The sequence below is a fragment of the Pipra filicauda genome, unplaced genomic scaffold (assembly GCF_003945595.2).
Source record: "Pipra filicauda isolate LSUMZ 115617 unplaced genomic scaffold, ASM394559v2 scaffold505_size606005_pilon, whole genome shotgun sequence".
Lineage (NCBI taxonomy): Eukaryota > Metazoa > Chordata > Aves > Passeriformes > Pipridae > Pipra > Pipra filicauda.
This window is the reverse complement of record NW_024104649.1, coordinates 479,027-505,270: the sequence shown is the minus strand read 5'-3', so window position 1 is coordinate 505,270 and position 26,244 is coordinate 479,027. Positions and strand designations below refer to the sequence as shown.

General features: G+C 42.5%; 1 protein-coding gene across 1 annotated transcript in view; it reads right to left on the bottom strand.

Moving 5' to 3' along the window:
- EPHA4 (EPH receptor A4) overlaps positions 1–26,244 on the bottom strand; it is a 106,567-nt gene that overhangs the window by 54,216 nt on the left and 26,107 nt on the right. The window contains exon 4 of the mRNA XM_027715950.2: positions 9,929–10,084. Within this exon, the coding sequence (XP_027571751.1) occupies positions 9,929–10,084 (156 nt within the window). The remainder of the gene's footprint in view (positions 1–9,928; positions 10,085–26,244) is intronic.

Genomic DNA, 26,244 nt, shown 5'->3' with positions numbered 1-26,244 from the left:
ACTAACACTGGGCATAATGACACCTCAGTAAGCTGTTTATTTGCAAGGAGAACAGTATTTTTCGTTTAAATCAGCTGCCCTAAACACTGAGGGACCATCAGAGCTTGTTGGGTCAAACATCAGCAGTTTGTTTTGCCTGTTGTTTGGACCATCCTGCTGAGAACGTTATCCCAAAGCCCCTTTCTTTCTGTCCCCAAAGGACCAGTACAAGTATAGGGGGTTCAGCATAATGAATCTGGCAAAATCATTCTGGCAAGGATAAAGAAAGTCTACCCTAAACGCACTGAATGATTTCAAAGGCAAATAGCACAAAGAGGATTAGCTGCAACTGAGTGAGAATATTCCTGCTGCCCTCAGGGCCCAGCCCTTCAGGCATGCCAAAGCAAAAGCACAGATCCCAGGACGCTCAGCATGCCCAAGGACGGGGTCTAATCAGGGTGTGCCAGGATTGCAAGTTCAGCACCACCACAAAGCTAGGAGTCAAAAGAGGAGAGTGTCTCTCCTGAGAAACACCATATACCACAAACCCATGTCAGAGGATGTGCTGTAGCTGGGCTCATAGAGCTGGAGGGACTCCGACGGGACAGGCAGGCAGGCAGGATTGGTTGGGTGTGCAGGGAGACTCCAACTAAGAAATCCAATCCTTTCTCTCTACAGCTGTAAACCCAGCCCATCTACGCAACCAAAAAATATCTCTGGAAACTAATGCTGGGATCTGAAGGTAGACTTGTAAGTGCACTGTACTGGGGAACTGTATTTAAATGGTTATGACAAAGGTTTTAATATCCCTGGTTTTACATCTTCCTTTTTTATTACTGATCTGCCCAACAAGGTGCTTCTCTAAAAGTCTCTGTGGGTGTATGTGGTAAATTCAATTATAGTTTTCTACAAGCAGACCAGACAGACTTGTTTGACATAAAGAATACTGTCTTCACTAAACCAGTTAATTTAGTTCAGCAACAGTGTATGGTTAGGAGGCGTGGATTAAAGCACAGAGAAAGGAGATGAGAAAGAAATGATTCCCAGCAAAACAGCTCCCAAGTGACTTTGTTGTCTCATAAAATGACAAAAAATCAGAAGAATCTTGCAGCTTGGTTCTCTGCCGCCCCAGGCTGACAGTACTCCAGAATCCCACTTCTAGACAACCAGCAGCTCCAAATTTTGGGCAAACAGCTTTTGTTCATTCAAGCTATATGCAAGTAAAAAAATTCTTTTTCCTTTCCTCAGAGGTCCCATGGCCCACAGACTGAAAATAAAGTTGTGGGCTCTAGTTTGGCCAATTTTATCAGACACGAGTAGCCATTATATACTATTTTCTTAGGTTGAAAACAAAAACATCACAAAACAAACCAAAAAGCACCTCAGCACGGGGTTCTGACACTTAATTCCTTTGAAGTAAATTTAGCACTTACAGGAAACCCATTCTGATGGCACCCATCTGTCACAGCACTTGTCTATCACAGTCTGTCCCCTGGCAGAGGGCTCCTTCAAGAACTCCTTTTTTTGTGCCAGCTTAGTCCTCTGCCACTAACAGTGGTAGTAGATTATTTTGATGGCAACATTACCCATTAAGGACTGAACTGATATTATCAGTATTTGGACTGTAACCACATCTGTTTACTACTAGCCTATGGTATAGTTAAGATTTATTACCTTAAAAGATCTAGCTGTGGGAGGAGATCTATTAAAAACACAAACTGAAACCCACAATCTCCTTGGAAGTACTAATAGGGATATTTCATATATACATCCTCAAGATGGCATGCCTTTGTTAGGAGCATCCTGTCAGTCACCAGATCAGTGCATTTAAAATGTATCCTCCTTTGAAAGAAAGATGCTTTCAAAAGATATGTATGTAACTAAATAACAAGCAGGATGAAGCTTTTGAGCCCTGGAAGGAGAAATGATTAAAAAAATAATTTACTCCGTCTGTGTACATGTGTAAAAGCACATTTCTCTATCAGGTAACGGATGTCTCTGCAGCCAGGGCAATGGATAATTATTTTCAAGTGGGCTGTCACACTGCATTCATCTTGCGTTCACCTGACAGTGTGAAATCAGAAGGAAGTTTCATTGGCAATTCCCACCAGACATCACAAAACCTCATGCATGTAGAAAAGACTTTAATCTTCTTTAACCATTCCCGCACTCTCCTTCATGAAAATATCACCTCCATTTTTTTGAGGCAGAAAAAGCAGACCTTAGGTTAGTAAGGATTCACAATTATTCTAACAGTAAAAATAATACGATAACTTGCTGCAGTTCGAAGCTTTCTAACTTCACCCCAAAAACTGAGAAAACCCTACAAACACACTGTTAAATGCAGTGTGCCAGCTACGGGTGTTTGTTAATCAAAGTCAATAAGGCAGACCAGCAGGCTTCAATGGGCTTTGGATCAGGACTGACAAAAGGATCCTCTTTGTGAGCCTGCTCCAGAGATGCTGACCCTCTTCATCTCCAGTGATTTCAAAGGGAACTCGAGGTATTCAGAAATCTTGAGCTAATTTGCTACATAATAAACAAGATTCATACAACAAGGAAGGTTGCTATGACTCACTGTCATTTAAAAGGAGCCTAGCATGAACTGGGCTGTTTTGAATCGGCAGCTTGGCCTTGGCTATACTACAGAGGAGCAGCTAAGTCTTTGATAAGTTAAAGGAGCAGCAGGCACCTGGGAATAAGCATCTGACTGTCTAATAGCAAGAAAACCTAACTAGAAATGCACTGTCAGGAACGGTGAAAAGTCTAGCACAACTACTATACAAGATCTGAGAGCCAGCTTTTGTGTACAACACAGCAAGAATAAAGAGAACAAATAAAGAGGTGTAAAAAAAGAAAAGATCCATACAATGAACTTTTCCAAAGATCTTTGGAGCATATCTGCGGAGGGCTATGAAATGCCACTGGAAGTACATCAAGTACCATTGAAGGGGATAGCTTAGACACAGAGGGGCAGGACTAGAGCTCTGCTAAGGCTGTTAGTCATGTTGCCAGCCTCACCACTGGACCATACTCCTGCTCTCTCAACAGAGCCTCACCATGCCATTATTGCACAGATGGCCTTTAACAACTCCAATCAATGCTCTTTAACTTGATCACGATCCTAGAATTCATCTCCCTGGAGGCAGGGCTGAGCATGAAATAGAGAGTTTACTATTTTCAGAGAGGATGCAAAGAAAGTAATTATTAAATAACCAATGTCTTTAAACTCCTTAAGTTCACTCACTAAAATATCTGGCAAAGCAGTGCCAGGCACAGCCTTCAAGAAAAAGCACTTTGGCATCCTCTTTCCATCTCATAAAGTTTCATTAAACCTGGGCAACTGTGGAGCTGTCAATGATGTTTCAGCATGTGAGCTGTGATGCCCTTCAGATAAGCCTCTGTTGTTGATCTCTAACCATCTGAAAGACAAGTTATAACACAGAGTAAACACCTGGGTTGTGTAAGTTTAAGCTTAGAAATAAAGCCCACACTTTCCTGTGACAGTTGTGTATGTTGCTGTCACTAATTGCTTCTTTCAGCAGTTGTGGACAGGTCCCCTGTTGTTGTGGGCTAATTTACACAAGCACTGGCAGTTCGGACAACCCTCTCTTCTTGTCTGCCTGGCTTTTCCTGACCATTTATCATTAGCAACTGTGTGTTTTTACAACTGGTGAGACCAAAGTCAACAGTCCGCAAGATGCGGCAGCCACGTGAAATATCAGTCATCTGCTCCATTTCCACCCCCCTCCTCTCTGTGCATGGTTAGCATTACAACTGGGTTATAATAAGGCAAATGATTTGGTAAACAATTCTTCAGTTATTTACTTGGGCAAGATTCCTTTGACTTCAGTGGGAGCTCTGCCAAGCCAGGGATGTTGGACCAGTGCCAATGATAAAATGCCCATTTTACTGGCATGTACGACTTCCTATTTACTTGCCAAAAGAACCCTGGTTGCCAGCTTCACAATGGGCTTTGTCCCTTTCACCTGGACAATCAACCAATTAATATCTCCTCTCCAGCCTAAGGGAGTTAGGCAAAAAGGTCCAGTTACCACTGGCAGAGGTGTGGGAAAACTGATGCTTGCAGGCATCACCCCTGTGGGCTCTGGGCTTCATTTCCAAAATCTGCCATACAAGAACATTTTGCATTGCCACATATGCTAAGACATGTTACCATATCTACCCTAATACGCTGTGCTGCAGACAATATCACCTGTGTTCACTCTCTCTTTTGAGATAAAAAGAATTCCAGTGTGGATACCAGAAGGTTATCTGACAGTCTGACAGGAAAGAAATCCAACCAGAAAAATAAGTTGTTCTGTAATTGGCCCAACTACCAAGTTTCTTATTCTGTTTTGCCCTCTAATTTACTTCAACGACTCTACAGAACTGGGTCCTGACTAACCAAATCAAAGCCCCCACTTAATTGAGTAAATGTCTCTGTTAATTTCAGGCTCTGGCCAGAAAATCAGAAGACAGCTAATAAACAGTTGCTGTACTTAAAGGAGTGATGATTTGAAGTCTACTGATTATAAACACACATTGTCAAATTACTCCCGTCTCTTCTCTTCAAGCCTTAACCACTCCCCTTCTTATTCAATTCCTTCAGCTCGTCACCACAGACGAGGGGAGACAGCCTTCTCCTTTGAGATTCCCATCACTCACAATCCCTTTCTCTCGGTCTGGCAGCGATGCAGCAATGGATGGTCTATTTTCCCAGACTATGTGGAGAAGAAAAATTACTCTCTCCCTACTGCCTACCCATTGTTCCCTCTGCCCTTGCAACAGCCATACTACAGCTTAAAAGCCATATTGATGTACTATTTACATAATGTACATTATGTAATGTGATGTTTTAAGAACAAAATAATTTACTTAAAGTATAGACATATATAAAGATGTGGAAGAATTATGTTATAAATTTCAATTCTGAATATTAGAGTCTGTGTTGGCATATACTTTATATTATAGAGAAGGGGCTCCAACAGCAGAGGTCAGACTGCAATAATGCCAGCACAAGTGTGCAAATCCAGGGAAGGAAGCCTGGCAAAGCCAGTGCAAAGCTGCCAGCAACACACTAGGCAGCACAACCATGCAGTGTACCTACTGTCTTTTCTTCTAACAGCTAAAGCAGTGGGAATATGCATCTCACTGGAAAACTTGGAAAAGGCACAAGTTAAGTTGAAGGAAAAAGCACATTTGTTTATTTAGAAGTCTAAGCAATCATTATAAACATATGCTCAAATAATCAGCTCCTGTGTAATTACTCATTTGCAAATGCAGTTATTAGGTGAGTAAATTCACTCCTTTTTGAAAATGCAGGTCAAATATTTATCTCTGAGATACATTAAATGCAACACAAGATTGTACCAAGGATTTGTATTAGACTGCAACATTTACAAAAGTGAAGTGTTTAGACCTTTCAGACCTTTTTTAAAGCCTTGACCTTGGGAACAAATAAGGACAGTGTTATTTTAATGTGCATTCAAATTTTAACAACACAGTCACACAGCTCTAGTGGAATCCACATTGAGTTTCCACTGTAGATTGCTCATCATTTCATTATGGTTCATTATGCTGATAACTGTCAGAAAGCATTAGAAGCAGGAGCCTTGAGTAATAGCACTGAAATGGTAATTTAAAAACAATATACTTTCTGGAGGAAATACAGCAGTGCACTAAATTCAATTAGAAGAGGGGAATGTAAAGACAAGTAAGTGATGTTTGCTGTTAGAAGTCAGGCTATTCGGTTTCTTGATAACCTACACTGGAGAAGGTCCTTTTAAAAGCAGACACTTTTCTCTTGCATCTCACTAAATTTTTTCTCATTATCTCTAAGCTTCTCTGGTATAAACTGTCTTAAATGCAACCATTTTTGAAATATTTCAGGCCATGACAAAATATCAATCCATCAGTCACTGTTTGGGTGGCATAACGGACTAAATTATTCAGGGTCATTTACTGAGAGAGATTTCAAGCTGGACAGTCTGTGCTGATAATCTCTCTTTTGTAAAGAGCTTCCAATTAAAAATCATTAATAATTCGAATCGAACAGACAATATAAACAATACAAAACTGTCCCTTCCTCACTCATAATGTGAGCATTGTTTGTTAAGAAAGAGTTAGAGAACTCGACTCATTAACGGTGGGGACGCAGGAACAACGCCCATTAATTTGGGTGGGAACTGCACCTGCCTGTTCCAGGCTGCAATTCCCAGCGTATCTCCTTACGGAGAAGGAAATTCAGGGACAAGGACCATGATTGAGACTGATTTGTTTTCCAGACTCATGGGCATGTGTGCGGGTAAGGTAATTTATTCTCCATTACATTGCTAACCTTATGAAAGACCCTTCCTCTCAGCAAGTACTGAAATATAATGAAGCTCTCAAGAGTTGCCTTGACATTACTTTTGCAATGCTTCCAAAAGGGAAAGGCGTCCATGTTTTCCACGGTTTGTGCTCAGGTGTATTACAGGTCGATCATACCATCCCCACAACCAAGCACAAAGCTGACAAGCCCACTGTGCTTCAGAGCTGAAAGTCTGAATTCCCGAGTCTGGCCAAAGCAGCAGATGCAGGGCGGCTCCGGCCCTCAGTGGTGACAGACACATTGATGATTATCCCCATGAGGCAAGTTTAAGGGAAAAGATGCATCAGTAAACATGTATGTCAAAGTGTCTATGCCTGGCCTTCAACAAAGCCCACTCCACTGTCTTACACTGTGCCACATTCTGTTTTTACTAGTACAAGCCTTAAGCCAGACATAATTATTCACTCTAACAAAGCTGAAATAGAGAAGAATACTAAAACGAGAGTTTGAGTTACTTTTTTAGGAGCCTGATGCTTGGCTTATCTGAGGTTAGATATAGGTTTTACAGCTCAACAAGGGATGGCAATATCAAAGAGTAGCATTATGGAATGATAAAATTCTGGAGCACCTTTCCAACCAGCACATCAAGAAATAGCTGTTGCGTTTCTTACTTACCATGGGAATTGCAAGAAAGGAAAAGGAAAGGGAATTCTCCAATTCCCTTTCATCTACTAGCACAATCAGGCTAATGGAAAGTCCTAACAGTCCTCTTCCCCCAGCTTCGAAGGCGAGATAAGTGACAGGGCCAGCCAGTTTACTAATAAAGGAAATCAATAGCCAAGGGTCAAAGCTTTACAAAAACACATCTTAAGAAGGCTGAAGTTCTTCATCTTAAGAAGTGTTAAGAAATAATAAAGAAAGGATCAATCCACAGTCCATTCCAGGTGTTCTTTCCAAATTACCCAATGTTACTTTTATTCACCTGGTCTAATAGTTCTCCAAGTGAACAGAAACCTGATTTTACAAGCCAGTGGAGCAGAGTCTATCTTTTTGCTAGAAGAATGGATCTCAGATACTGTGTTTTATTTCTTCATTAGCGTGCCGTCACACTGAGTGATTACTAAATGCAGGTCTGAATGAGAATACCAGAGTTAAAGAGAGCATAATGAACAAAGAAGGTGCCTGATTATTATGGCTGTCAGCACAAGGGAATTGGGTTTGTCACCTGGTTTAACCAACTGGTAAGAACTGATTAGAGTCTGAATCCGCCTGAAAGAACCTTTGATGTTTATGCTCCCTTCTGTCTCCACATCTTGTCAGGAAAGGCAGACAAACGGGGACCTTCTTCCGAAGGATGTCCCTTCAGCAGAGGCCCTCTAAATGCTCTCTGTCACTTGCCTCAGGTGCATGGCCAGAAGGCTACTCAGTGTGGGGAGTATGGCAAAGGAACAGCTCCCCAGAGCCCCCTGCCCCATACTCCATGGGTAGCCACGCAGGCAGGGTTGCATTTTGTGCCTGAGCAGGTCCTACCATCACAGCAGCATTCAGACAGGGCTAAGGCTGACCCCAAAGAGGGGCTATGGGCAGGCACAGCAGGGACTGGGGGGGCACAGCTGCCCCACCAGCCAGCTCAGAAATAACCCGTGTCATTCTTTACCCTGGATCACAGAAAAAGAAGTCCTTAAGCTACAAGGAAATTCAAAGCTATGAAATGGGACCTTCCAGAGACAGGCCTGTTTTCCAAGAGCAGGTGTCCGTGGGATTGTGGTGTTGGCTTGCCTCTGCATGCCGAGTCCTCCTAGACTGTTGCAGAGATGAAGGCTGAGGCCAGCACCACAGCCTTGCCTTTTCCTGTCCTCTTTGTATTTTCGAGTTAAAAGACCAAGATCAGCAACTTCAACTTTGACTGACCTCCAAAGACAGGAATGGGGAAGGGTGCCTGAAGTAGGCCCAAAACTTGACAAAAAAGGGCTAAGATTGCAAGGGTACATTTTGCAATACAAGCAAACATACATATCATTTGCTCACTATTTCCCCATCTGGAAATGTTTCGCTCTCTCCTCATACTTCACTAACTGCACATGCCTACTTAATTTCAACCAGTTGATTACTAATTTGATTTCAATTCGATCAGGATATCACTCACGAGGACCAGGGCTTTGAGAAACTTCTGCTGGTATAATACATTTAGGGTGTACATTCCAAACAATAGTTCTGTTGTTGCAGAAAGACATTTTTCCTATCAAAATGGTCAAGTTTTATATCTCCTAGTGTAAATTATATTATATAAAGCATGTTCTTGCCCACTTAGGCAAGTTTCAAAATACAGCTAGACCTCCATTCCCAGTCAACATTTGGCAAGGGATATATGGACCTCTCTGCTTCCTACTAAGCAAAAGCAGCTGCTCTTGGCTATGCCCTGCCCTGCTCAACCACCACCCAGCAAAACTCACTGCCGAAAAGAAGGAGATCACTGAAGAACAGCTGGAATCAAGGGGGGGTGAGGAAGGGGTAAGTGCTGGCTTAGTTATGGACATACTCTGTTTATGCCTTGTAAGGAAGAAATTAAGATTTAAATAAATGTGAGTCATCTCTCCAAAATTAATTCACAATATATTAAGATGTTACAAAAGAAATATCTTGGCTGTCCCTCACTCAGAGATACACACACTCTCTACATAAATACACAGCTGAACTCCAAAAATCTGGAAGCATTTCCAATAACTTTCAGGGAAAGCCACACATGGATATCCCCCTGGTAAAATACAGCCCTTTCACTTATTGCTTGAAACTGCTCTGCTCCTAAAGAAGTGAAAACCAAAGATGACACAGTTAAACACCAGGACATGCCTGGAATCCCAGGTCTTCAGCTGTGTGAGCCATAAACCAATACACAGGACAAGGTATTGCTCCAGCAACTCTGTGAGTGTGCTCAATGCATCTCTCCTTCTCCCTGCTGAAGGCATTTTGGTAGAACTAAAGCAAATTCCATTTGCTGTACATGATGTATTTATCTATGTAGGATAAAATAAACCATAAAAATGGTTGTTTCATTAAAGTTTAAGATTTACTATTACAATCTCTTTCAGATGAACACTCGTGTTGCTAAGGGTCACCATCTATATTTCAAGCAAATTATATATATAATGATATTATAAATATTACCTATTTACCCCAGGTCATACAATTACAAGAAAACCTTTCACAATTTCTGCAAATATAAATATTTAAAGAGATGAAAGGTGATGTGATCTACTGGCCAGGTGCTCAGACTGGAGCTTAGATCTGTATTTTATTTCTACCTCTGTTACTGAGGTCTGCAAGTCACTCTTTTTCAGCTGCATCTCCTCCCAGTCTCCTGATTTATTTAGACTGTAAACTCTCAAGGGTCAGCACAACCCTGTCACCATTAGGAATTCAGGGCTGAGAACTAACACTTTCTCTCCCAGAAGTGTGAGCCAAAATCCAAACCACATCTGCAAAAGGCTGTAAGATCTACTGAATGCTGCTCACAGAAGCAGAACACCTTTTAGAGACACAGATCTCCAGGCAGTGTTTCCTACATACACAGTGAAAGGAAGACAGGAGAAGAAACGGACGATAAAAGGGAAAGAGACTGTTCAAAGACCGACTTACGAGTGCAGGGCATGGAGGCAGCATCATTTTCAGCTCGGAAGAAGCCCCGATCGCAGGTGCAGGAGGTAGAGCCTTCCCAGATGGAGTAGCTGTGAGGCGGGCATTTGGCACAAGCAACATCTGTCGAGAGAGCCTTGTAGTATCCGATTTTGCAAGCTAGATGGAGGAACAGGAAGGGAGAGTGTTATTGGCCCGGGCTGTGATCATAAATTGCTGGCTTACTCATTCAAAATCAAGGCAGGAGATGTTTCAAAGAGATCTAATGATGTCCTCTTAGCCCCAGGTGAAGAATTAACAATCACCACACTCTTAATGAGTAATCCTATGTCAGGGGATACTGATTTCTCATTCCAATAAGAGCCATTTTAAAAGCTGGCTTGGAGATGGCAAAAAAAAATTATACTCTATTGACACTGCCAGAAAATCAGCTGCCTCTTTGTGCTTACTGTGGAGTTGCATGTGGCTTAACCCATGTCCACCTGCACCCACACACACAGAGCATGACAAATGGGGTGCTATTGGTTTATTCTATGACCACTTAAGGAACGGCAGCTGAGAGTCAGACACTGCCAATTTTTAAGAGGGAGCGGGACAGGAACTCCCTGCAATTGGCAGCAGGGGCCTCAGCCCAACATGCCCGGAAATGGCACATCTCCCTCCTGGCAAAGCAGAATTCATTTGGCTCTTTCTCCCCAGGGGAGGAGATCAGCAGTGCTCTCCTCTCCTCAAAGCCAGGGCATAACTGCACCACTGTCACCAGGTCCCATGGACAGTTGGCAAGCTTTTGGTGACATCATCTTCACAAATGCAAAGCTTACACAAATGGCTACTTTTACCTCAGTTGGAAAAAACTCATTAGCATCATTAATAACACATTTTCATAGTGGTTAACAGGTATGTCATCCTAGAAATTTCTCTCTTGGCTAGAGATAAAAGCCCACCATCACCACTCGCTTTTAGCACTACGCAGAAGAGAGAAAATTCCCAGGCATGCAAACCAGTAAAAAGGAAAGGTTGTTCCCAGTATTTACTGTGTGACTCACTCTCACATCTCGTCATTTGTCACCTATGCTACCTTTAGGGTTCCCCTGCTACGAACAGACTCCTGTTGGGAGGGGCACAGGTCCCTGCACAGCCAGGGCTCGCTCTTTCTGTTTCAACCTTTCCTTAGTCCTCCTTGTTCTTTCTCTCCTTCTCTTACGAGGCCCTCCAATGGGAAATGGAGAAGGATATAAGTAAACTTTTCATTTTAAACATTTATAAAAGAGCAAGTTACTTCATTCTTATTAAGCAGAGCCTTTTATGGAATTTCCCTAACAAGTCCTAACTTTACCATGTGCCACACCACCTCCAAGAGCGCTGGGAGATCAGCCCCGTGTCGCTCACTGGGGCTGTCACTGGAGCAGAGGACCTTGTAAAAAGACATTGCTCAAGTGACCAAGATTTATGCTTCCAGAGTTTACACGCATTGTGTTATTAGATAAGGTTCAACCCGCAAGGTGCTTTTTGGCCATGCTTCAAACAGCCTTGGGGTTTCAATTAAAATGAGCAACCACAGCTCCGGCAGGAAGAATCACGGGGGTCAAACCCAGCCTCCCCACATCAGAGACAATTAGGGCTTGAATACAAACCCACCACGGATGGCCTATCAACCAGGCACTTGCACTATGCAAAGACAACTCCTGTAAAACAGCTTATTGTGCTTGTGAGGGGAACTGCCCAGCAAAAAAAAAAAAACACCAAACCAAACCAAAACACACACACACAAAAAGTAACCATGGGAAATAACCTTTCATTTTTTTTCGTATAATTTGCAATATCTGGTGAGAGAGTTGTACTATCACTACATGTTCTCTCGTGCCTGGTTTAACAAGAGCAGCAGTCAAGTGGCAGATGCTGATCTGAGATATTATTCCTGTTTTTCACTGTCACAGCTCAGATGAAAAATATGCCTAAGCCTGTATATGACCGGAACAGATACCCACAGGCAGAATCTTGCTGCCATATAGAAAGACAAGTCTTTGGAAAGCAGAATACAAGAGGAAACCACGCTGACTGCTCTTATCCACAAAATTCTTTCCATTATTCAACATTTTAAAAATTAAACGTGTAAACTCTAATATTACTGTTAATATGAACATCATAGTTCACAGAAATTATTAAACAAAGAGCCATCTTTAGCATATTCCTGTTATTAAAATACTTAATAATCAACAATCTAGTACAGGACTGAAGATACTGCTAGGGCTTTAACATGCTGTTGTAAAGAAAAATGTCACAGGTAAAGATTTTTGCAACCATTCCTCCCCCTCCCTGTCTTCTCAGACTCCGTGGTTTAAAAGGGAATAGATGGATTCAGTGGGTACTGCAAGGTCAACACTCTATAACTCGAGGATTTTTATCCCCTCGTTTCATGCACTGTATTTTGTTTTCTACTATATTAAGCCAAGATCATTAATATTTCAAGACCTGAAGAAAGCTCTCCAAACACAGTGGTTGCTCCTTAAGCACACGCAGCCATTTTGCTTCAAAAATCACCTACTCCTGAAGAGAGTTTCCTTCATTTTAGTGTGCTCAGAGATTCACCACATTTCATAACAAACATAAAAGGGCATTAGAGAATGTGCTGCATTAAACCAGTAGTTCTTTGCCCCCAAGAGCTCCATGGTACCGTCACTTAAAGAGTCGAACCTAATCCTGTAAAAGCTGTTCTTAGCATGAAGTGCTGCTGACACACCTATTACAACCAGTGCCTGTTAAGGCTACGGATGGGCTTTTTTTGAAGGTTAATGATTTAGTAGGCAAACAAGAAGCCTGTACAGAACCTGTTCCCTGGAAGTCTTTATTGCTTGCTCATGACAAATCTTCACGCGGCTGCTTTTCTAGGAAGGATTTGCTGGGTGAGACCCAGCATGAATGGGGTTCTTACACAGTTTTCGAAAGATGCCATTGTAAAAAGATTAGTTCACATGTGCAATGCAAACTTTGAGTTCAATTTCTTAGCTTTGCCTTAATTAGTTCTTTCTGTTAGGTTTTGTTGGTTTTTTTTAAAGAAGGAAAAATCTTTTCTCACATTCAGATCACCCACCAGCATAACACGGTTACAATCGACTGCACTGGATTCAAGGGAAATTCTTAAACCAAGTATTTTCAGCTCACAGTTTTTCCTCAGAACAAATCCCATTGATTTTAAATGGACATCAGCTTGAAATAATCATGCTGATATCTTTGAGTTATAATATTAAGCTCAATTTGATTTCTATTCCTATTAAAGTGAGACAGGATTTGGCAAACATTGCTGGTCATTATCACATGCCTTTTTCCTTCTTTTTTTTTTTTTTTTTTCAAATTTACCAGAGTAAATTTGAAAACATGTTAAAACTGCAAAAATTGCTCTGAAGAATTATGGAACTCCAGTCAAATCTAGATGTAATTTTTCTCAAGCTGTTTTTCAAACTCCATTTTCTCATTAAAACCTGACTTTCAGACTCATGGTTTCCTGGAAAAAAAAAAAAAGGAAATAAGAATAAATGTGTGGGCTGGAGAGTCTGTTTGCTTGGTCTCTGAAACTGCTGAATTTTCTATTAGAAAATTTCAGACAGCAATTTAAGAATTTAAAAATTCATCTTATAATGGAGGAGGCACATTCTTTTTTAACACAAGTACAACAAAATAAACATATTCAATTGTTTTTTGACCATTTTCAAATAAGCTATGGGGGTTTTTATATTGGGGATGGGGGAATCTTTAAAAAATTGTTCTTGCAAATTTAAAGTTGTTGAAAAAAACCCCAGTACTTCCTTTTAAATTTTTCCTTTATCTTTGTGGAAATGGTAATGAATCATTCCATCATATATTGGAAAAGGCTTGACATGTTTAATAGTCCTTTAAAAAAAAAAATTATAATGCCTTGTAAAGGGTTGGATAAAGAAATCATCCCAACCTCTTTGCTGAAAAGTCCCTAAATAATTAGAAATGCAGTGCATATCTTAAAAATATCTCAGGGAGCTCCAAGCAGAGGCTTTGGTAGTGCCATGGAGGCAGCACTCGGCTCCTCACCCAAGGAGAATGAGCGGGATCTGAGGCAGGGAAGGGAGAGACCCTGGATCCCGGCAGGGCTGGTCAGGCTCTGAGCAGTGATAGGATGAGGAAGGTCCAAGCAGGCCAGCCCTGAGCTGAAAACTGCTGGGCAGGAGCTCGGGCAGCAGCCCTGGCAACCAGGGACCAAGGCCAGGAGAAACATCCTACCTGAGGCCTCAGCCTCTGCTGACGAGGAGAACTTGCAACTGAGAAAATACTGATTTCTGATTAGGAGCTAATCAATAGGGTGAAAAACAAGCACAGAAACGTGGCTTTGCCCAAGTAAATCTAGTTAAGTCAGTGAACTGATAATAGAAGAAAATTTGGCATAGATGTTCTGAAGTGCTTTTTTACAGAAAGCCCAGTGGGATGCAGTCCTTCACAGGCCAGCATCACTGGCTGAAGAACCATTGCCTTAGAGACCCCTGTGCTTAAGTCTCGACACAAACATCACAAGGAAAGGGCCCTCAACCAGGTCAGGACCACGACCAAACAGAAACCACACTCCTGCTGCACCCTCTTGCCCAAAAGGGACCTACCTGTGCACCACCAAGAACATTTATTATCACAGGCAAGTGAGTACTACAGCTAAAAATCTGTGGAGTTGGCTGAAATTTGAAGCAGAAAAATGTATTAGCTACATGCTCAAAAAACACCTCAAAATTCCTTGAGATTTTGAATCAAATCTCCCTCTACACAACAGAAGAGGGAAAACTTCTTTTAAGTCAATAACTGTAGCCAACTTTAAACAAAGATCCTAAAATAGCACTCTTGGTGAAATGAAGGACAGAGCAAATGATTTAATAAGAGATATTTCAATGTCAGGCTTATAGATTTCAGCGAGAAAAGAAATTTGTGTTTAAAGACTTGAAAAAATACTTTGATAGCATATTTGATGTCTTTCATCACTGGTTACTTTTTCTTCAGCTCTTCTCTCTCTGGAAATATTTTAAGCTCATGTTTTAAATGCACCCTTAGGAACAAAAAGTTACTTTTATTTTTCCCCTTGCATGTTGTTCTTAGTCTTTAAGAGGATGGATTTTCTCTCTTGGATTGTAACAAAACCACATCTGCCACATAAGTAGGCAGCATCTTCTCAGCTTTCTTTTACTGTTATTACCATTTCTGAACAGATTTTTGTGTGTTAATTATAGAACTCAATCGTTTGGATAGTCTCTTTTGATGAGCTTTCTGCCCCGCACCATGAACCCCTCTGTTATTGTACAGCTGTTTTACTTCCAAATGCTCATCAGGGTTTTCTAATTGTCAAGCTGTCCCAGCAACTAGTTCTTTTGACCTAGAAGTCAAAGAAAGGGAGTCACCCTTGTCTCCCCGACATGAATACTACAGGGGTCCCAGTGGCCCCCTGATACGTACCAGACAATGCCTTTCCAGATCATTGCCACTACAAGCATAATTGGGTTTTGGGTGAAATGAGAAGATTTAAAATAGGATGAATTAATGAGTTTCTTGTAAAATTAAGTCGTTCTCCTGGTCCAATCTAATCACTCACTGTAATGCCCCTGAGGGTGATAAATAAAGATCCTTAGAAGCCAACGGGGGGAAGAAAGAGCTTTCTCTTGAGCCTTTCTTAAAAGTCAAGTAGTAGAATCTGATGTGATGTACCAAATGCTGTTTCCAAATAATGTCAGATTCCTTTGATGTTCACATTGTAAGATCTTTGCCTCCTATTAACAATGACTGTATTACTGCTACAAATTAAAAGGAGTTCCCATTTTTAACTCGTATCGCTGATGAGAAAACCAGTATTTCTACACACTAAGCATATATTTTTGATGCATGAATGACACAAGGAAACACAAACACAGTCCCACTGGGACACAAGGAAACACAAACACAATCTTACTGGGGAAAGAGTCTAGACTGTTTGACTTCAGAGTAGTTTTACTCCATGATCGGGTAACAAAGGTAGGAAGTTAATAACAAAAATAAAGGGAACTTGGAGTACAAATGTACTTGTGATTTGAAATCCAAACTCAGCTTAAGCCACTGGAACTGTGCATGCAAGTACCCTGGCAGGTAAGCACCATATCTGGCTGGATTTTTCCCAGTGCAGTAATTCTAAATGTTAGAAGAAAGGCACCAGGCATGTGGGGTTCAGCTGCACCACACCACAGAGATGACTCTCCATCAGCTACCTGCACCTCCCAAGGACCTGCAGGTACCACCATGGCAGGAGGACTCAGTTATGCCACACCAAATGATGGAGGCTCCACTGCAGGTGCCTGTTGCAGCCCTTTTGGCATTGGGAAAGGCTTAGCTACAGGCAGCAGGAAGAAGAGGAGAGCAGCATCTCAAGGCAGTAGCTGTAGGTCACAGCAGGACTCAAAAACCTTTGGCAATCCAAGAGAGTGCATTGCCTGATGTGCATCCATGGAGATGTGGTGATCACCTCATTGACAGGTGGCCAGATTTTTATTTGGCTCATGGGAGACAAGAAATTCCACTGCCTACTTCAGTTTAAGAAGCTAAAAGAAGTGAGGAGCCAGAGAGATCTTTGATGTGGAAACAATCCACTATCACCATCCGAGGTCTCTTATTGAATCCTCAGGAGGGAAAGGGATGAGGCATTCACTGCCAACTGCAAGGTGCCCATTGCTACAGCCTGTCAAAGACAGCAGGGAGTGGCCATTCACTGATATCAGCCAAATCCCTCTGCACCATCAGGCACATCCCATCAGGTCCCATGGACTTAGTCCTCCCCTGTAACACTTCCACAGACTTTACTGGACCTGGAAGGCCAGACAGCCAACCTTGCCAGTGAAAGGCAAGGCAAAAAGGCATTTGGTACCTCAGCCCTTGCCATGTCCTTGGTCACTAAGTCTCCTCCCCCACTGATCAGTGGGACCGCATTTTCCTCAGCCTTCCTTTTGGTGCCTGTAGGAGCAGGCGTCCTTGGTGTCCTTCATATCCCTCACCACGTCCAACTCCAGCCAGGCATTGGCTTTCCTAATGCCTCTCCTACATTGGCAGGCCACTGCTAGACTATAGAATCCCCCTGGGTGCCTGAGCTGTGCCAAGGGCTCCCTGCCCATCCATCCTGGCCTTCTGCTACGTCTCCTTTGCCTTCTGCAGCTGCGATGGGCTGCACGTGTGCTTTCAGCAGATTGTCCTTTACAACCCACCAGCTCATATGGGCTTCTTCACTGCCCTCACGAGGAGAAAACTCCTGAACAAGCCAAAATCTGCTGTCCTGAATTCCAGAGCTTTAATGTTTTTTTTCCTAATATACGTGAAGTCCGGTGAAATAAGCCAGGAAAAACGAAGAAGTCTCTAGCTCAGAAAAGGGCACAAGCACAACAGGACAGGACATGTGATACAGCAATCTGTTCAAAAGAGAGCTACAGGCACACACAGAACTGCCAAGTGTATGACAAGAACCAGAGTGGCCTATTAATCCCAGCCAAGGAGGTCCTGTTCTCCTGGGTATCATTTTCTTGACACAGCCTTCAGAGCCAGACATTTCTGCTGTGCAGACCCACACTTGGACACCACACACAGCCAGGCACAGACCCATGGCACCACTAGCACCGCTACACTTCCAAATCCTCTCTGCAGGGACAGACCTTGCATTTTTGGAGCGCCACTCCTAAGCAGCATCAGTTCTCCTGGGTTTTACACAGAGAAATGCTTTGCTTATCTTCTACAGAAATATTTCAAACCAACTTGTATCTCAGTATAATTATGCTGATAACCCAATAATTTCAAAAGCTGAAACCTACTTTATCAGTCACCCTTTTCTAAGGAAACTACAGTCAAAAGCATAAAAGAAAAAATTAAATACATATACAGTTCATATGTTAACTAAGTTTGATAGGCACATAGAAAAGCCCCAGAATTAAAAATTAGCTTTTATTCTTAAAAACTATGAAGAATTATTCTGAACTTTGCTACACAGCTGACAGATCACAACTGCTAAAGAAAAGAACCCCCCTCAAAAATATATGAATTTGAAAATCTCACATTTCTATTGATTAATAATAATAGCTTATCCAAGTAATCCACATCTTTGCTATAGTTGTGGTATTCAGGGGGAACAGCTGGGGTTAAGCTTGACATTTCCCACATCATGCTCACTACTGGTCTTTGACAGCACCCTGATCTCATGTTAGCTCTGTCAACCCCACCTGCATAAGCAGCTTCCAGCTCTGCACTGGGGGGAACACCCGAAAAATCTCACCAAGGCATCTTAAAAGAAAAATCAGCCCCTGGACAAAATATTTGCTGCATCAGGTTTTTGTCTGAAATTAAAAGAAAAATCAGAAAGCTAAAAATCCAGGGTGAAAAAATTTGTGATTGAAAAAAAATTACCACCAAAAAAAAAAAAAAAAAAAGAAATAAAATCCCTTCTCTCAGTGAGAAGTCAGCACTTTCCTCAAGGAACGAAAATCCCAACCTGCTCTGCTCTCTACAGGAAGATATTTGCTAGGACTGGCAAAGGCAAGCGAAGCAGCCGGCGGCCACCAGCGGGAAGCATTGGGGACTGTCCCCGCAATGCTGCGGGAGGTGTCCCTTCCTGCCAGCGCAGCAGAGCACTGAAAACACGCACAGCTTCACGTTTAAGTGCTTCAACGAAGAGGAACGTGCTGCTGAACCGGGGACTTGGCACCTCGTGGCTCGCATTTTTACTTTTTAAAAATACTTAAACAATAAACAGATGCCCTGGTATGATAAAGATCCCTCTGCTCAGAAACAGCGATAGGGCGGCTGTGCCCTTTTTGGGAGCAGAGAGCACCAACAATGCCAGCACACTCATGCAAGAGCTAAGGGGATCTTTAAAATACTGCTGCCTGAGCCAAGTGTTCAAATGTTTTGTGCTTCAGAGTGCTCAGGCTGTCACTCTGCTCTATCACAGACTTCATCTAACTTTGAAAGTTTAATCACCTTTATACAAGCTGTGAGATTTAAGAGATGAGTCAACTAATCAGTTTCAAATAATTACTCAATTAGAAAAACAAGTTGACGGTTTCCCTTGAACAGAAGCAGCAGCACGAGGAGAATCACCAAACACAGATTTTAAAGCAAACCTAAAAAGTTAAAATTTGGGGTTTTTTTTAATAAAACCATAGAAAATTATGATTTTGTTCTTTAAACAACTAAATTTTACAGGAAAAAAAAATAACTGCTGAAGTTTTACCATATATACTCCAGTGAAAGCTGATTAATTGGCCTGAATCTCCACATTAACAAGCCCTAATCCTCTTGTCAGGAGACCTGCTTACAAGCTTCTCTCCCCAGTGGTGTAAAAGCACTGATGAGAACAGAGATCTGTATCTCAAAGCACTGTCCAGCCAGCCTGGGATTATCTCTCATCTCCTAAATCTTAACAGCTCTGTAGAAAGCCAATTAAACCTCCAAAGTTAGATGAAGTCTGTGATAGAGCACAGTATCAGCTTGAGCAGTTTAAGACAGAAAGGCCTAACACAGAGCTCCGACACTGCTGTTTAAAATAACTATTTGATCCTAATCAGCTGAGGGTCCTGGACTTAGAAAAGAGTGTCCTTATAATGTATTAAAGAGCATCCAACATGTTATTTCCAGTTATTTTAAAACTGCTTGTATTTTATACAGGCTAGTGAGACGCTGAAATAATTATTACATTAATACCCTTTAACAAATTGTCTATTGTCAAGACTTTGAGAATTGATCCTGCCCATAAATCCTTTAATGCTGTCTCCTTTGTGCAAGTGGAATTTCCCTCCACAGCAGAACCCAGCATAGCTGTAATGTTTTCTGCTACTGTTTGAACTTGTATCATGAGTGTGATGGAGCCACATCCCACCAGCACACTAAAAACTACAGTGTTTTTCTGGGCATCTTTATTCTTGGTTTAACTGTGAACAGCCCAGAATAGAGTTCAAGCTCCTATCTCCAGAGCTATAGCAAGATGCCTTAATATGGTTTAATCATCACACCCCCTCTAGATGGCTGTATGACATTATTTAAAAAAAAAAAAAAAAAAGCCAATAAAAACCCACCCAACTATTTTGGTCTCCCCAGAGAATTGCTTGACACAAAGGTTTTGGGAGATGTCTAAATATAGACAGTTCTGGTGAGATCCGGGTCTATGCAAGATAACAACTCTGCACTATTTTTGACTGTTTAACAAAGATGCTGGGAACACAATGGCTTCAAACACTGTTTTGGCTCTCCCCAGCACTACAGAAAATAGATGAGGTGCTTACAGAATCAAAGAGTCTTTTAGGATGGAAAAAACCAAGGAGTCTGACCGCTAACCCAGCACTGCCAAGTCCACCACTAAACCATGTCCCTAAGTGCCACACCTACACATCTTTTAAATACCTCTGCTTCTTAGAGACTTCCATCAACACCACTGTAAAAAACTATCAATCCTCTACTAAGTAGAACATCAATCAAAATAGTGGCATGCAAATCATGATCCATTAAGTACTTCACACTTGATTACCCACGACATTTTAGAGAGGGTCATACATTGATGAGTTGCTTCTCTCTTCTTTGCCCTTTGCGATTTGGAGTACATAACCACTTCTAGTTCATTACCAATGCAAAATTTAGCACTAAGCTCAACTTAAACAAGAGGAAAACAGCAGCTCAGTTGTTTGTCCTTTTCTCCTTAAATTTGTTCAGTCTGCATATTTCTCTACTTTACACAAATCACACCTTTTCAGAAGTGTTGGACTTGAGGCACATGCAGGTGCACCCTTGTTTAAATGTGGCATTTGCTACCAAAGACATTCTAAAAGTGGAAGACTCAAACCACCCAGGATTTTCCTTGACACTTTTCTTCCCCCAGCTTTCTCCTAGATGTGAAAATCAGTGTGAAGTTTCACAGAACCACAGAATGGTTAAGGTTGGTAAGGACCACTGGAGGTCTTCTAGTCCAACCTCCCTGCTCAAGCAGGGTCCCCTAGAGCACATTACTCAGGATTGTGTCCAGACAGCTTTTTAACAGCTCCAGGGAAGAAGATTTGCCCCTCACTGGGCTAACTTACAACCCCCCAAACCTGCCAGGAGCTATCTGGAAGCCATTCTTCTGCATTTGTTCTCAAAGCCTGAAGCTTCACAACGAGATGTGATCTCACAGCTACATGGGAGACCAAGATAGGTGTAATTCCTGGCTCTGCCACAGAGGCTGAGGACAGCTTGCCTGACCTGCCTCTGGCATTCATGGACATAGTCTGTATCACTGTTTTAAGAGGAAACATCATTCGCTTTCCTCCCACCTGGTCTGGCCTCACCTTCTGCTCACTAGCTTCCAGGTCATCTCTCTGCAGGTATGGGAGGTTCTCGCATATGGATAACCCTTTCTCGCAGGAGTCAACGGCAAGAAAGAAGCAGGGAGCAGTGGAAAAGAAAGCATGGCAGCTCCTTTGGGGCCCCTAAATTGAAGGGTGTAACTACACATACACCCAGTGTGTAAACTTCAGTATCCCTGCCTCAGATCATCCATTTAGAAAGCGGCAATAAGATTCACAATAGATACATCTAAGAGCTGTTGTGAGGTTTAATTAAGCAATAGAGCACTTGGAGATCTCCAGATAACAAGGCGCCCATATAAGAGAGGAGGTGATTACTTCTGATGAAACAAATCATGACAACAACCTGGCTCAGCAGGGAATACCCAGGGCTGTGTCAATTCTCCTTTCACAGCCCTGATGGAGGAAGCTTGTGGAGATCGTTCCCTGCTCTTTTGCATCTCAGGCTTTGGCAGGATGTTCGAGAGGATGCAGAGAAATGCCTGCATTGGCTGCACGCGCAGAGATGTGAAATACAATCCCTATTTAAAAATCAAAGAGCTGGGAATCTGCTCCTGTCAACAAGCCTTTCAATAGGGAAGAATAATTTAGCAAGAATAGATGAAATCTCCCACCTTAGGGTGATCTGGGTGGCTGTGAGGAGAAACGCGTTTTGGCAGTTCCCACATTCTTTTGTCAAACTTCTGTTGTCTGGGAAAGAGCAGAGTGCCAGAAGCCCTTGCAGGTGAATACCTTGGCTGTTTCATGCTCACTTGATTCAGAGCAATAGCGTGTTTATCTAGATGTTTGGAAAGTTATTAATGAGATCAGCAAATCCTTTCCATGTATAAATTATAAATCACCTTCAGCACTGCCATGTAAATTATCAAGTCAAGAGAGAACATGCTTATTTATGTGTGACAGTCTTTTATCACCAATAAATAAAAGCAAGGCAGGAATTACCTCAGGATAAAATAGCAATGAAGTACCATGAGTTAGGTCACGAACAGAAACACCAGCACGGCAGAACCCCTGTATCAAGACATCCTGAAGGATATGCCAGGAGTGGCACTGCACCAATCCAGAAGGAGTAGGAAGGCAGAGCGCGCTGTCCAGGCTGCGCTGCCGACCCCGTTCAGGTGCACTCAGAATGCTTTCCACCACACTGGTGCATCAGCACTTGCTCTGCAGAGAGCAGATGTGTCCCTCAAGACTGCACTCAGTACCTTTTCTCATCATCACACATCCCTGCAGAGCGAAGGAAAGGAACTGGATGCACAGAGGCTGGTTTGGGGGACATGTTGTAGCAGCCCCATCAAGCAAGAGGTTTGGAAAAAGAGCGGCTAGAGAGATACAAGTTTTATGAGTGGCTGGTGTGAGCTCTGGATAAGAATAATTCTAATTTGAGCCAAACTTGGCTTTTAAATCCTCTACCATCCTGAATTCACAAGACATATCATCCACTAATTCCTTTAACTGATGTATAGTATCTTTCTATCAGAGTTCTGCCCATCCATCTTTCAGGTCGGGACAACCCACAGATTTACAACAGCTGCTGCTCTAAGAATACAGGATTTGGCCCAGTTGTGCAATGGGTATGTCACCTGGTAAATTTTAAAGTAGAGTTTTTTTTATGAAGGCAGCCATTTAATGAATGCTTTAAGCCAAGTTTTTCTTCAAGAGTTCTGCAGAAAGTTTCCCTTTGTATGAGAAGGTACATTAAAAAATATATGAAATAAAATAAAATCCCGAGGAAAGGAATTGCAGAAACTGATGTTAGGCATGACCAAAAATAGTTGTGATAGGTCTCTTCTCCCCCAGCTTAGTCTTTGCCATACAGCTCCAGGGGGGCTCTCCGAAGACACACCAGTGAGCAGGTGGAAATGATGAATTACGAGAGGGTGGCAGGGGCCCTCTGACTCACTCCAGGGGAAGTATCCAGAGAATGAATCCATCTCTACCAGAGCAAAGCTGAAAGCTTACACAGTGGAGGTGCCTGTTGCTCCTGTGGGACATGGAGCTCACGCTCTGGGCATGGCAGGAGGCACACAAACCACGGCCTGATAACACAGCTTCAAGACAAGACTAGTTCCAGCATGAGGAACAAGCCCACAGCTGAGCCAATTGCTAAAGCAGATCTAAAGCAGATTAAGACTTCTCAGGTGACTGGGTTAACGCTCTCCAGTGCTGATGAACAAGTGACAGGTTTCTTTCTCCTCTCCACACAGATCACCAGATGCCAGACCCATCCCCAGCAGGGGCAGCTGATGAGCCGTCCATCCCCCATGGGGCTCTGCCACATCACCCTGAACCTCCTGTGCCCCTGGTTACCAGAGCAGGTACCCAAAGAGCACGGCCCATGGGCTGGGATACAGGTCAGGACACAGCCCAGCCTGCAGAGCCTGTACCCCTGCATTGGTGACACACAAGAAGGAAAGCTTTCTTCCGAATTCCTGCTGGATGTCGTACAGCTGCTAATTGGGAGAAAGCGACAAAACAAACACAATTTTGCTTCTAATCTGGAAAGGCATCCATCTCCAACAAAACTATTGGCAAATGAACCTAACAATAACATCCCATTTTGGCTCAGAGGCCTTCATGGCTGACATGATAGAGCTATTTATTCAAATATCTGCATGATACGTAAATTAGTGAAAGACAATAAACAAAGAAATTGATGGTGGTAACCATGAAGCTATTTAGAAATGGCCAAAAGCACCACTGACTTCAGGCCACAAAAATTTACTCTAGCAAAGAAATGCAGTGGTGAGACTGGAGTTGGCGTGTGACTCACATCCGCCCTGATCACCTCACGCTCTTCCTGATACGATAAGTTATCAGCTCAGAGTTCTTATGAGTGCTATTTTATCTACTCTAACTAAACCATATCAAGACCTAATTTTGCCTCAACAATTAACAAAATGCTATCACCAACATCCGAATTGCATCTAAGATAGCTTAGAAGAGTGAGGTTTTAAAATGCTGTCGACAAGATGATCTGACACAAGTTAAATATGCTTAGGCATGCAAGACCATCCATTTGCAGCACATATTTTTCACTTTTCTGAAGATCCAAAATTCACACAGAGTAACCTTCACTTTCTACCTTCAGCCACGACAGAAGACCCGAGGAAGAAATGTTTCCTTTTTTCTCTCTGCTTCTGTCAACTATCAGTGGATTCATGCCAAAATAGGAAAAAAAAAAATACCCTGCAAAACTTCACTGTCTTCCTGGTGTTCCTCTGACTGCCAAATTTCATACAGTGAGGCACCTTATGACTACAGATGGATAATCCTCAGGAGCAGCCCCAGCAGCCACCTGTGGCCACCAGAGCCTTTTTCCCTGTGCCCACCCCACAGAAGGATTATTTGCACTCTGCCTTTGACCACCAAAACCAAGTTCACAGAGAATTTGTTAGGTTGCCCCAGCAAGAAGTCCATCCAGGACCACCGTTTGCTTGAATTTTCATGCACTTTGTCACAAATTACCAAAATCTTTATTAGCCTATCAAAAAGCCATAGGAGAGCCTGTACTGTCAAAAAACTAATGCTCAGATCAGCATATTAGCTTTCCACGTTCCTTATTTGTAATTACTTAGTGTTTTTTCTTGCCTGCATTCATTAAGAAATGTGAACTTAAATAAACAAACCCAGGATTTTTTAACAGAACCAAACCACAAAATTTGTACATAATCAAAACGTGAGGCAGTTAAGCAGAACAGAAGCAAACGTGCTGGCTGCAATGAATTAGTTATGGCATGTCTGATGTGCCAAGTTTATTTTCTAGACATATTTTTCCTATGTGAAGGTGCAGCCGAACAGCAGCCACTAATGGGTCAGTAAATCTCCACTGTGCCAGGCAGAGCCTCAAATACATGAGATCAGCAACTCACTTGGGGAAGAGGGGAGATGGTTATTTTGCTGTATTTTATTCTTATGCATTTGCTTGCTTGTGTTTTGTGAATGTGCCACTTCAGGCTGTTTTTTCAGTTGTGCCCAACTCATGGTGGGACATAAGCAATCTTTTGAAAGACCCGTATGAATCACTTCTGTCAACATTAAGCGGGTTTTGACATTGCAAACACTTAGTGACTTCAGTCTGAAATTCATAGTAATTTCAGGCCTTCAGAGGAATACAGAGTTTAAATATTTAAAGGAGAGCAAATTCTAGGCCTAAGGTAGATGCCTCCTACTGAGGTTGCCTTAAAGCAACAAGAAGGAAAGTCACTCCTACATGGGAACAGTTACACTGGACTCATCCATGGCCTTAAAAACCAGCTCACCAAGACGACTGGCAGAAGGCCCCCCGGGTCCACGGGGGTGAATCAGGAGCCCCTGCCCAGGCTATGCTCTGCCAGTACCAGACTGCCACAGGCACCCAAGAGAGGCCACGGACAAGGACTCCCAGCAGGGCTCCTTCCCACCTTTGCTCGGGACCCTCTGGCAGGCACTGAAGAAGCCAAGTCCAGCAGACAGAACAGCTGCTCTGGGATATTAAAAGGTTTCCCAGAACTGCTGTTAAGGAGCAGCCTCAGCATCCAAATACTTCAATAGTTACCTGAACACTCACAGAGCTGCAGCTGACTCATAACCCAACTGCACTGGAAATTCTGCAACTGGGGAGTAAAGGTGCTGCCTCAGAGCTCCTCCGCCTTGTTACACACACAGAGCCCATGACAAAGAGTATTTGCAATTCAAAGCACTCATGGATTCAAGGTCAGAGTTTCCAAGTTTAAGAATTCTTCATAAGTGCAAAGTCTAAAGCACAGATACCAACAGATTGATTTTTTAGCATCTATTTGAAGCAAGCAAAGATGAAGGCTATTATTAATTCAGCTTCTTGAGGGGGACTTCCCTGTCAGTGTGTGTTAGAGACTTGTTAAACAAAATGTTTTGCAGTAAATCACATGGAAATGTGAACTCAGCAAATGCCAGAGGCAATGACAGGAGGATATAAATGACAATCAGAAAGGCGTGTCCGGATGCTTGAGGTATGAG